The sequence below is a fragment of the Pelodiscus sinensis genome, chromosome 3 (assembly GCF_052426305.1).
Source record: "Pelodiscus sinensis isolate ZL-2025 chromosome 3, ASM5242630v1, whole genome shotgun sequence".
Lineage (NCBI taxonomy): Eukaryota > Metazoa > Chordata > Testudines > Trionychidae > Pelodiscus > Pelodiscus sinensis.
The window spans coordinates 124,626,070-124,639,078 of NC_143054.1; the positions used below are offsets into that span (position 1 = coordinate 124,626,070).

Sequence of the window (13,009 nt, forward strand, 5' to 3'; positions counted from 1 at the left end):
ACTCCACTACCATCACCATCACTGCGGAAGTGAGGAGGAACTGCACAGGACTGAAGGTCATGTTATATTATCATAGTGTTCACAGTTGCTGTGGCCAAATCATCACCTGGTGACCAACCTTCTGGTGACGAACCTCTCCATACTTTGCTAGGCTGATCTTTGGATGGTGGACACATTCTGCTGGCTTAGCCTTCGAGAGCCCAGGTTCACCTCCATGCTACGATGAGGCAATGGAATAGGATTTGTGGAGTGGCCCTTCAGAAGATGAAGTTGGGAAGAGTGGCAGCTTTAGACCAAGTACATATAGAAGACCTTTGTGCAGAAGGTGATACGCTCTTAAAAGTACTTAGTGAGAGATTCTCAAAATATGTTAAAGAGGGGAGAATTCTGAAGGATTGGAAGAGATAATGAACTGTTCTTCTGCTGAAAAAAAGTGATCGACAAGTCATTCACAACTATGGACCCATCTGCCTGCTTTCTCATCTTTATAAGGTCTTTATGAGAATGATCTATGCCCGTATTGAGGGTGTCCTTGAGGAAAACATGAAAAGGGAACAGGAAGGCTTTTGTGGGGATTTTCCACAGTGGACCACATTTTTGTGGTCACACAGATGACCGAAAGGTGTAATGAGCACAAGATCCCACTATGCTTGATGTTTATCGACTTTAAAAAAGCCTTTGACTCGGTGGAACAAAATGCATCTTTAAGTGCTCTCCTTTTGCAGGGCGTCTCCCCAGTGTATGTTAGAATCACACAAGATTCCATGATGGATGCAACTATGGAAATCACTCTTTGTGATGATCCCTTGATTATTGAAGTTAAGCGAGGAGTAAGCCAGGGAGACATTTGTTCCCCAAAATTGTTTGCCAGCATCCTGGAAAATGTCCTGCAGAAGATCAAAGTGAAAGGTGGATTTCTCATTGATGGCGAGGTTCTTCAGATGCTCCTTTTCACAGATGACATCGTTCTAATTGTGTCAAAACCCGAAATATAGCAAATGACCTTCTCAATGACATCGGTAAGAACGCAAAGGAGATTGGCCTGATCATCCATACTGGAAAAACAAAGTGAATGAAAAACACATATTGTCGAGTACGTCATGCAGCTGGATGGACAGTCTGTTGAGTTAGTGGATCAATATGTATAGCTGGGACAACGAGTCCAAGGGTCTGGAGCTGAGCAGGAGGACAATGAGTTGGGCATGGAGCTGAAGAGCAGGAAGAGGTCAGGTTGGATTGCCTTTGGGATTCTGTACAGTGTTTTTGTTGATCCCAAACTTTCTACCACCGTGAAAGCCCATCTCTTTAACACCAGTTTCCTTCTGGTAATTCTGTATGGCTGTGAAACCCGGAACACGACAATTACAGAAGAATTAAAGCTGCAAACCACCCATATAGCAATGGAAAGATGCATGCTGGGTGTAAATAGACTACAGCATATTAGTTTGCATGCAAGAAGCAGTGTCAACGACATCATTCAAGATATGCATGATCGGAAAAGAAGATTGGCTGGCTATGTAGCGAGACTGAGAGACAACAAATGGATAGTGCATATAACCATTAATATTCATGAGATGTAAAAAGAACAAGAGGAAGGGCTTCAGCACATTGGGTTGTACCCTTTACGGAGGATTCATAGAAGGACATGGACAAAAACCTCACAAATCAGGAACGCGTGGAAAAATTGCGATCTGCATTGGCAGCAAGACTATCCACATCAGTGAAATCACAGATCTTCTAAGTATATATATGACAGCCTGTATTGTTGTTGTCCAGATACAGCCGGTCCCCGACTTACGAACGGTTACATTCCAAACACCTGGTCGTAGCTTGATTTGTTCGTAAGTTGGAAATACATGCTTTTACATACAGCTGCGCTGTTTATCAGTGCGGATGATGCGTTCGTAAGTCGGGGATCGGCTGTAATGGGGTTAATGGGAGGTTGGTTGTAAGTGCAGATGGTCGTAAGTCGATGCGTTTGTAAGTCAGGGATCGGCTGTAATGGGTTAATGGGAGGTTGGTTGTAAGTGCAGATGGTCGTAAGTCGATGCGTTTGTAAGTCGGGGATCGGCTGTAATGGGGTTAATGGGAGGTTGGTCGTAAGTGCGGATGGTCGTAAGTCGATGCGTTTGTAAGTCGGGGACCGGCTGTATTATTAGGGTGTCTGTCGGGTCACCCTAGGCCCAACTCTCCTGAAAGTTGTGTCTCTTACCCTTGTGCTCCTAGGCCTGGTCATAGCTGGGAAGGTGCACAGCTCAGTGGTGCTGTGTGGGAAGGACCTGAGCTCAGGTAGCCGGGACTAGGCCTTAGGAGGCCTTTCCTGTCAGTGCAACACAACTCCTATGCTGGCATCCTGTGCAGCAAAAGAGGGGGAGGGGGTTGCAGTGTTCAGAGCGCCCGGTGTTGCTAATTACACGGCTGCTGCACTTCCTACCGGGTGGGGCTTCCTCTCCTCCTGAGTGACCCCCGGCTCCCTCCTCCCCCTTTTCTCTCTGCTCACAGGCAGCCCCCGCCCTTCACGCCCGCCTGACTCCGCGCTCCAGCCCGAAGGCGGGGCGGGGCCGGGCCGGTAGGGGCGGGCTCCGGCGCTGGGGCAGGGAGCTGCCACACACGGATCCGAAACGCAGCAGCAGCAGCGGCGGCGGCATGAGCGCACCGGGGAGCGGCGGGGCACCGGGGCTGCCGCCGCTGCCCAAGAGCCTGAGCGGGCTGCTGAACTCCTCGTCGGGCGGCGGCGGGCGCTGGCGGGACCTGGAGCGGCTCTACGCGCAGAAATCCCGCATCCAGGACGAGCTGAGCCGGGGGCGGGCGAGCGGCGGCGGGCGAGGCTCCCCCCGGCCGCCCAACCTGGACGCGGCGCTGGCCCTGCTCCGCAAGGAGATGGTGAGTGGCGAGGGCTTCCCGCGCGGGGCAGCTGCTTGCTCGGCTGGGCCCCGGGACACCCAGGGCCCCATGCTGGAGCCCGCCGGCCGCTGGGGTATCCCCGCTACTCTGACAGCGGCCGCGTCGGATGGGGGGGCCTGTGGGGCTGGAGGTGCTTTGCAGGAAGGGGGCAGTGGATTGGGCAGGCTTTGAGGGGGGACTGCGGATCGGGCCCCACCGGCCAGGGATGGGGAAACTCCCGCAGCTGAGTGGCGGGGTTGGGCGTGTGATTTTGGAGCTGGGATCATAGGGTGCTACCGCTCCCCTGGCTTGAAGTGCGTTGCAATCCTACCCAGGAGTTACAGTTTGGTTCAGTCGCTCCCAGCGCTTGCCTTATAACAGACCCTTCCCCCAGCTTGCGGGGCTACAGTGCCACTTCCAGAGTCGTCCTCGCCCCCTCCACAATTGGATTTTTTTTAAAGCCCTTGCAGGAAAAGCAGGGACGGGAGGGAAAGGGACTGCTCAACAGGACCCAAGCAGTTCAAGCTTTTAAGGCTTGTGGTAGCTAAAGTACCCCTATCAATTTTGAAAATAAAATGTCTCTCCACTCCTAAATCGCTGGCAGTTTTCTGAAAATATTACACCAGCGGGTGGAAGTACAGTTTAAATCAAGCAACTTCAGTAGTTTTTAGCTAGGTGCCATAATTATACCAAAGAAAGTCGTGAACACTCATAATAGTTACTTTTTAGATAAATTAAGGCTGAAAATATTTAACATTTCCATTCCTACGACAGATCAAAAGGATTGTGAGGAAAGTATGCTTTGTGGTGCATCACAATTAAGGGGTTAATATATTTCTGTCAGAATGAAAATGAGGGATCAAGCCAGAGAAATTACCAGACTTCCTTTAGCCACAGCTTAAATACACTTTCAAAATGCACCCTTAGTTCAGTCTTTTCCTCACCAATGTAGGCCCCTTTCCATGATCGTCCTTCCTCCTCCTGCTCCATTAAAAATATTTACATTTTTGAAATACTTTTTTTTCCTGTGCTTAAAAGTTTACTCAAACAGTGTTTGCTGGAATTCTTTTCTTCTTCAGTTAAATGAGATTTATTTTTGAAGATGCTTGATATAGTGATCAAAGCTTCACAAAACGTATGTTTGAGTATTTGAATTTTATAGAAGTTTCTTGTGCTGTTTCAGGAAGAGGAATTTATTTATGTATCAGACAGGGGTGTACTAACTCTTTTCAAGCTGGCATGCTAAAAACAGCAACATTGCTGGGGTTAGTATGGGTAATAGCTTGGGCTAATTGTCAGAGTATGTTCCCGGAAGAGTCCAGGTGGATTTGTACTCAGATGGCTAGAGCAGAGTTAGCACACATCTGTTTACTGGAGCTGAGAAGCATGCTCCCAAGTTCTGTGTAGACATTCTTAGTATGTCTTTCTTCTCTAAGAACAGAGTGTTATGGGCTCTTGCTGTTTTGCAAAGGGCTGTAGATAGGGCAAAATCCATGACTGATCATTTGTTTAAATAGAGTTGTTGGAATTATTAATATTTGACATTATTCATATTGATGTAGGAAACCACCAAACATGAATTCAACATAAATTCGTTTATTAAATCCAAAGGCCAAATTGTATTTATACAGTTGCTCTAAATAGGTCTTTAAAAGACTAATTAACATCCAAATAGTAACACACTTACAAGCATTTGATCAAGATACTTACAAACAGGCTAATCCCAGAGGTGCTTATCTTCACATTGGTCAACTCTAATGTGGTCTGGCAAGTATTTGCAATGAACCCTTAAAGAGTTTATACATTTTAACAAAGAAGAGATGTCATTGGTTTTTAGCTGAAGTTAGTAATAGACTGTTTGAGACAATTCACCCTTATTTCCAGTTTTTATCCAAAAAAAGATTTACAGCTTCCTTTCTTCTCAAGGACTTTCCTTTCTTGTCTTCTCTCCCCCACTCCTTGCTTACTAGGAGATGAGTGGGAAGAACTGAGCTTGTTTCTTTTAAGATAGTTTTTCTTTGTTTTGTTAGTGCAGCTCTTGAATTATTTGGAACCCTACATCCTTTCTACACTACAAGTCATACTACTTATTGTTCTCATGGCCTTCTTTTACTTGCTGATTGGGGCTGTCTCCCTATTAGCCACAAACAATAGAGAAAATGTTATTTTCTTAACCTAATTTAAACTAATTCTAATTCTATACTTATCCTGTAATCAGTAATGTTTATTTTATCTGATAAAATGTTGCTGCTAGGCTGTAGAATGCTCCTCCTCAGTATACTTAGAAGACATTTTAAATGCTAAAAATCTCATTCTATCAGGACAGTGTTTCAACAACTAGACAGTTGTATTAGTGCCTTGAATTTCATGTTGGAGATACCAATTTGCATTGACACAGAGCAGTCTTTTTTTTGGTGGTTGTCAGATGTATTTTATCTCCAAACACTGTTCCAGCAGTGTTCAAAAGGGCAGTAGGAAAAAAAACTCAGTTTCTGATTATGTGAATAATCACTGCTGTAAGAAACAGTTAGAAATTTGAATGTCTTTGGATGGAAAATCAAATGAAAATGCACATCAGATGGTTTAAATTAGAGTATCTCTTTGATCCTATAGATAGAATATCCTTAGTGATAAGCTGTTTAATCAAACCTTTTGAGGGGTAAATAGTTCACCTACTGGAAATACAAAATCGTTCTAGTGAACTTGTCTCTAGGTGCAGTTGGTGACAGATGAATCAGGAGTCTCTAACATTTTAGTAACAGGTCACCTATTTCCTGTTAGTCTGGTAAGTCTATAATACAATTAATATACTGCAAACTTAATTTTTTTACATTATACTAAAAATAATATTGAGCATATTTCTTATGCTTAAATGATAGAAAAGGGCTTGTAGTAAGATTCTAATGTCAACATGGGTAAAAAATATGTACCAGCATTCTTCCCTCTATACTTAAGTGAAGATCTCTGCATACATTTTGAAGAGGACAATGGCAGATTTTAGAAAGGAGCATTTTTTTTGTTTTTTGGTGGGAGGGGACCCTCTCTAAACTGTCATTTGAGTAAAGAGTAGGTACGGTGACAACTTGTTCTGTGCGTTTTGTGTGTCTACTTTGAAAACTTGAGTGAGCAAACTTTTTCACCATATAAGATCACCATATGTTAGTAGAAGTCTGAAGAAATGTAGGACCAGTGGTCTTATTAGCAACATGCCAACAGCCGAAGACTGTATTTTTTATCTTTCTGTATAGGTCTGTTTACTTTATCTGAGATACAGAATAAATACAGAAAAACAAGATATAGCACAAAATCATGGACTACTTTCTGACCTTATCTCTGATGTACAGCTTGCTGAGTGTCGGGGCCTGAGGCCATAACATAAAAATAAGATACTGATTACATTAGATTGTACTTACATTAAAATTGAAGCACTAGATCCGCAGAGCCGCTTCCACCCTCCTGGCACTGCTGTCCCTGATAGAGAGGCAACAGCATGCAGGGTGAGGTAAGCAGACGGTAGCCAGAACACACCGGAAGATGGCTTTCAAGCTAGCTCTCTGCATATATTGGCTCACGTGACCTGCCTACAGCTGCCATGGAGCAGCCTCTGTCCGCGGTGGGTTCAGGCTTGCTGTGGGGGACAGAGGCTGCTCTTTGGGATGCCGACTCAGCCTCTGTCTGCAGAGAGCTGTATCAGAGGCAGTAGCATGGGGGAACAGGCGGGAGGGAGCCTGTCTGTGTGGGGAGCCAGTTTGTAAACCAGCTCCCCCAGTAGACCAGCTCCTGCCTGCCACCCCGCACTGCTGCCCCCGATACAGAGGTAGTAGCGTGGGATGGCAGGGGGCTCCCTGGGAGTGGGGCCAAGAGCACAGTGGCTGAGGGCCCCACCCCTAGGGACTATCAAATAGTCCTGTAACTGATAACATTTTGTACAGTTACATGACTATTCAATTAATCGCTAACATCCCTATTCCCAAGTATATTTAGCTGAAACTCTCACTCCATTCATTACAACTCCATTACGTCCAATAAGACATAAACCTAATTGTCTAGAATCTTTTCCTGTTCTTCAGCCCAAAGATTTCCTTGCTTAACTTCAATCTCTAATTATTCTTCCTTGAACAATTCTTAACGTCAGTGTTGATGCTCTTCAAATATTTATAGAGAATATAAATTGGGTCATAAGTGCAGGCGACCCCCGCACTTATGACTTACAACGGTTCTCCTGGAATCAATTAAGCCGAGTCATTGTAAGTTGAACTCTTGTTTCCTGTAGGTGCAATGATATAAATGGGGGTTCCGTTCCTGGCCTGCTGGGAGTTATAGTTCCCATCACGCCGGGCCCAGAGCCAGCTGGGGGCTGTGTCAGGTGGAGGCGGCTCCACATGTCCCGGGGCCAGCGGCATGAGCTGCGCCTGGAGCTGGCTGGGGCTGCAGGCGACTGGCTGACCCTGTGGCTCGCTGTGAAGGTGTGCTCAAGAGGCTGGGCCAGAGCAGGGCGGTCATAAATGCAGGAGGTCGTAAGTTGGGCAGTCATAAGTCAGGGGTTGCCCGTATTAATTTCTGATGTAAAGTTGCTTGACCTTTGCTCTGAGTATGTATGGGTAGTAGCCTACCATGGTTCTGCTTGCTGTGGGGGTGTGGGAAGAGAGTAATTTGTTTTGATTGCTAGTAGCCATTTTAAGGATGTATACTTTGCCTGGGCTACTAAATATTCATTAGCCTTGCAAGGCTGAATACAGTCTTATGCTGTGATTGTGACCGGTTAAGATAACAGTTGCCTTAGGCTTGTCCCCTGGTGTGCTGATCATCCACCTTCTTGCTCTCTGGGGCGCCTCACTATCTTGTCCTTCTGGGCCAGATCCTCTTCTCCCCCCTCTCCCCTCCAACAAGGTACAGAGTTGGGGTTACCCTCCACAAAGCAACACAGACACTTAACCAGTTCAGGGAGGACTCAGTTCTGAGGGCTCAGCACCCAGGAAATCAACCCCCAAAGGGACTCAAATCCCAGATAAATCCATCAACCCTGTGTAAAAGTTTTACTCAGAGAAAACTTGTAAGTTAGCCCTCTTTATCAGTGAGAGAGATGCACAGTGGTTGCTTCACCCTTGCTTGCCCACCAATAACAGTTATTTACACTGAACTTGACAATAAATGCAAGTGTTTTTATCAAGTATAAAAAGTAGGCTATAAGTGGTTGCAAGTGAAAACAGATAAAAGTACATTACTAAAGTAAAATAAATAAAAAATGTTTATCTAGTTCTAATACACTAAGAAACTTGTTGCATAAACAGCTATTCTTATCTCAAGTTAAAAAGCTTCAAATCAGAGTTGACCTTTATCCTGACTTGGTTTTTACAGCTTTTCAGAGTTCCTCATTGACAGGTATCCTCTTGGGGTGGGCCAGGCAGTTTTGAAGGCCAGCTGAAGACAAAAGACTGATGGCTTCCCATTGCATAAATAGACTTTCTCCCAGGGTGGGAAACCTTTGTTCCTCACTCCCCATCCTTATGGAATAATACCAGATTCAAGATGAATTCCAGTGCCAGGTAGCATGGTCATAAGTCTTCTAGGACCAACCACAGTTTGGGCTTACAGGACAAACACGACCGTTTACAAGTTGTTGGTTTGAATACTGAGTATTGAGTACTAGAGCACCAGTAATGGTCCTCATTAGCACATTTAGAACTAGAAACAGATCCATATTTCTAACTTCACATACAAGAAAGATTCATGCACACAAACAGAATATATAGATTCAGCAGATTGTACCTGTAAAAATGTTACAACCTGTTTTGCATAAAGCATCTTTGAGTTATGAGAATTATCATATTAATATGAATATGCATAAGGCATGAGGGTGTGACAGGTATATTGGCACTTCAATACATTCTTTTCATATTAAATGGCTAACTCTGTTTTTGTCCCTCTCTTTTCTGTCTGCTTTGTATCTGACATAGGGGGCTTGTATACCCACACAGATACATGGTAACTTTCATTCATATAATTCTGGTGCTCTGACTAAATCGGGAAAGTTCAGCTCCTCCCACTGTTCAAGTCTAATTTGTGTAGGTTTTCTAGGGCAAAATTTTCGAAAGTGCAGGAAACCCTTGTCATTCACAGTGAATGTGTTCCTGGCACCATGGCGAATGGTGAAATCCATGAATAGTGGGGCTGTGGCTCCCACCCCCGATGGTGAGTTCCTGGCCTGAGGTGGGGGTGGCAGGGGCTAGGAGCCATGGGGAACTTTCTGCAGCTCCTGGAGGCTGTGGGGAAACTCACCTTGGCTCCTGGCAGCCACAGTGAGTTCCCTGTGGCTCTCCACGGCTCTCAAACTCACCATAGCTCCCAGCAGCCGCAGGGAGCTCACCGTGGAGCTCAGGCACCAGTGAGTTCCCTATGGCTTCTGGTCCCTGCCACCCCTTCCCCAGGCTGGGACAGGAGACATCTGTGTATATGTGGAACCACAAAAAGTGATTCTGTGAATCACAAGGGTCTCCTGTACATAAATCACTTGTTTAAAACAGGACTTCAACTCTAAACACTTAAATGATTTTGAAAATTGTATCCTTTGTCCTGGACTCTTTCTAAGAAGTTGGCACACGAGGCAGCTTCAGATTTCTAGAATGGTTTGATGTGGTCACTCAGTAGCCTTATTTTTATACTGCCTGGATTAAGTAGAGTTGATAGTTACATTTTTAGTTACATTCTAACCTCATTGGTCCTTAACTTATTAAACGGAATAGTATCTTGCACACAGTGACCTTTAAATCTATCTTGGGCATCACAGGGCGTACAAAGTGTTTGAGTTCTCTTATATTGCAGTATGCTAGCCTAGGATTGCATCACTTTTTGTCTAGTAAACAGAGCATGGTAAGATGACTGAATCACAAGGAATGCTTTGCCCCATGTTATACCATGGAACACAGCTTTATCCACAGCCCTCTCATCTGGCTTATTCAGTGGCGTGGATATGGCCTTCCTTAGTAAACTCATTAAATTGTTCAAGGTGTGACACATCTCATCTTCTGAAACTGAGTATCTGTGGAGAAAAGTGTGCAAGTGCCACCATTCTGTAATCAAATCACATTTGAAATACCAATATGTCTTTATTTTTCTTCCCCATCAGGTTGGCCTTCGGCAGTTGGATATGTCATTGCTATGTCAACTGTACTCTCTTTATGAATCAATTCAAGAATACAAAGGGGCATGCCAAGCTGTATCGAATGCAGACTGCACATATGCTTTGGAAAATGGCTTTTTTGATGAAGAGGAGGAATATATCTAGGAATAACACAGCAGGGACAAAAGCACACAGATCAGTCTTTCAATCTGTGTAACTCCCATTTCCAAGAAAAATTGGAGATTGGAATCTCTGGAAACATCTTGTCTTGGGGAGAACACCCCCACTACCTTACCTGTTGGTAAACTCATTTATTTCTGGCAGACTGTCAATACACGTTAACATATATAAACTACTTTAGGAGAATGATGTACTACATGTTTTGAAAAGTCCTCCAGCATGTTTGACAGGTGGTATCATTTTAATTTGCAGGCTGGGTGTTTCCAGCCTACTGATTTTTGGCAAGTAACTTAATAGCTATAATTTTGATCAAACAAAAGGGCGATAACATCCTGAGTGTTCTAATAACTCTTTCGTAATTGTGGTGTGAATAACTACGGATGGTATGTATTTGTCAACCATACAGATAAATATTGTTTGAACAAGTGATTTGGTACACGCATTTCATGCTGTACTAAGCTAGTCTGCTCTTATCAGCCATGTCACTTAACTCCAGTTCTGTACTGGGTGGACTGTTTACACAATTTCTCAAATATTTGTATTTTCCCCTCTCTGTTAGAGATGTAAAAGGTAGTTTCAAAGTGTAACTACTAAAAATCCTAGCAGTTACATGGTTACATACACTGCGGGCTCTGCAGTATAAAATTTATACCTTACAGGTGAGGCTTACTGGTTAACCAGTTACATCCCTTTTCTCTATATAAAACTATTTTTTGCATGTTCTTTTCCTCATAGTCCTAAAGTTACATGTAGGCTGGTGAATGTTACCAGTACCTTTTTTCCCTGCTGATCTAATTCACTTTCTTAGTGCTACCAAGGGGCTATAATTTTTACATTGACTTCTAGAGATGTCTTGAATAAACATAGTTCTGTGACCTTTTAGCATCTGTTCCAAAATGGTTTACTCAGCTTTTACTGTATTGAATAGTAAAGGCATAGACAGGTTCAGTCAGTCAGCCAGCCACTGTGTGGCTTACAATAAGCCAGATTTGTATGCAGAGTTTTCAATTGCATGAAAATGAAGTATCAGGAAACCTGGGACAAACTGTAATATTTTGTACTGGGTGAACTTTGTTTCTGGAAGGTAACTATCAATTTTTTAAAAGCCTACAAAATACGTATATTTGGAGTAAATTTTGTATATGTTAACATTGTTGATACTACCATATTTGCATAGATCCAAGGTTGAAGATTTAATAGTGTAAGTGTGTTTGCACATATGTATCTGGAAGTAGCCAGCTCTTTGCACCATTTTAAAGTAAAATGACAGTGTTCAACATGGCTAATTCCCTTTCAATTTAGAAATTTAAAAAATGCTGTAAGATTCTAACATCTGACTTTGATATAAGCTGATAATTTGAATGTTTTGAGATGAAAGGGAGAGAACAACTAATACATCTTGGACAATTTAAGTAGTTTAAATATATAAACTTTCTAGTGAAAAGGTAACATGCAGGAATCAGTGGTTTATTAAGGTGTCCACTTGGCCTTCTCAAATTATACTTTTAGAGATTATATCCTGAATTTAGGATTTGTAAAATGCTTACTTTTGGATACCATGTTTTACTAGCTGTGCTGTGTTGTAAAAAAAAAAATGGCATGGTACATTTAGGCAATATACAGGGTCTCATAGCAATTATTGTAGATGTAGTATCTGTGAACATAAGACAAATTCCCATACTAGCTACATTTTTTTTTTATGCTGAGTCCATACAGAGATGCCTTAACTGGCTGCAGTTTCTGTTTTAAAAACTGATTGACCTTAAGGGCTTATTCCTCAAATAACGTTTGTTTGGTTCATGTGTCTGGCACACCTACAACTTGCACCTAGAATCTCAGATCCAATTCTAGGGTAGTTCCCAAAACTGTCAGCAAAAGCTACTACACATAAATCTCTGTACTCTGGGTGTCCATAATCTGGGAACATCTGTGGTATGGAGGAAAAAGTGGCTTTGTGCACACCCACCCCGCTCCCCAAGCTGTGGGATTGGCAGCATATAGAGTCGCTTCCTCTGAGGCTCTCATAGCAGCAGAGGGCAGTGCCTGGGAGCAAGGAGGAGCATAGAGCCACATGTGCCCCTGGGAGTGGGGCAGCAGGTAAGCATCCTACCCCCTGACGACCACACCCCTCAGCACCCTCCCTGGTTCAGCAAAATCTTCAATCCAGCAATATTCTGTATAGGGGAAAAAGCTATTTCATGTGCAGTAATTTGTGTTTTTACCTCTTTAAATGTGTATTCTGGGGTGTTTATATAGAGGGGAAAAAAACCATTTCTGACCTAACTCACTCAGTAAGCCATAAGTGAAAAATGAAGAATGGAGTTTTGTAAGTTTTTCAAATAGCAAACTTGGACTCAGACAGTATCTATATTTAAACAATTCTCATGTTTGTATATTCAACTATTGTACCTGTGTCACACTGGCTAATCTTCCAAATGTATTAAATGTAATAAGTGGATACAACTTGCTATAGTAAAAAGGCTTGTCCTATTCACGTCTGACCCATCCCAAAAATAAAATGTGTGTGGCATAAAATGTAAAGTTGCATGGATTTAGTTCATTGTTCTGAATTTCAAAAATACTCAGTTCTTGGAACAGTGTTTTCCTCCTATATACTGAAGCATAAACCAAGTTTTGGTCACAATGGAAAGCACATTATATGAAAATAGAATTTCTGTATTTATTTGGAGTAGAAATGCCCCAATATTCTGATTGAGTTGGTCTTTGTGTTTTATAATTTAAACAGACATAGGTTTTGTTTTTACTTGTAACGATTTAAGGGCCCAATCCTGCAAATACATGTAAATCAGTTTACACATGCATGGA

The 13,009-nt window shown here is 43.1% G+C and overlaps 1 protein-coding gene and 1 long non-coding RNA gene across 2 annotated transcripts in view; one reads left to right on the forward strand and one right to left on the reverse strand.

Moving 5' to 3' along the window:
- The window catches only part of LOC149525147 (uncharacterized), a 28,206-nt gene extending 25,601 nt beyond the window's left edge, over nucleotides 1-2,605 (reverse strand). The window contains exon 1 of the long non-coding RNA XR_016349232.1: nucleotides 2,213-2,605. This is a non-coding gene — a long non-coding RNA (uncharacterized LOC149525147). The remainder of the gene's footprint in view (nucleotides 1-2,212) is intronic.
- Nucleotides 2,527-12,724, forward strand: FAM89A (family with sequence similarity 89 member A). The gene is made up of 2 exons (XM_075924712.2): nucleotides 2,527-2,883; nucleotides 10,010-12,724. The coding sequence occupies exons 1-2, from the start codon at nucleotides 2,647-2,649 to the stop codon at nucleotides 10,166-10,168; spliced, it is 396 nt and encodes a 131-aa protein (XP_075780827.1). The 5' UTR covers nucleotides 2,527-2,646; the 3' UTR covers nucleotides 10,169-12,724.
- Nucleotides 12,725-13,009: the final 285 nt, after the last annotated feature.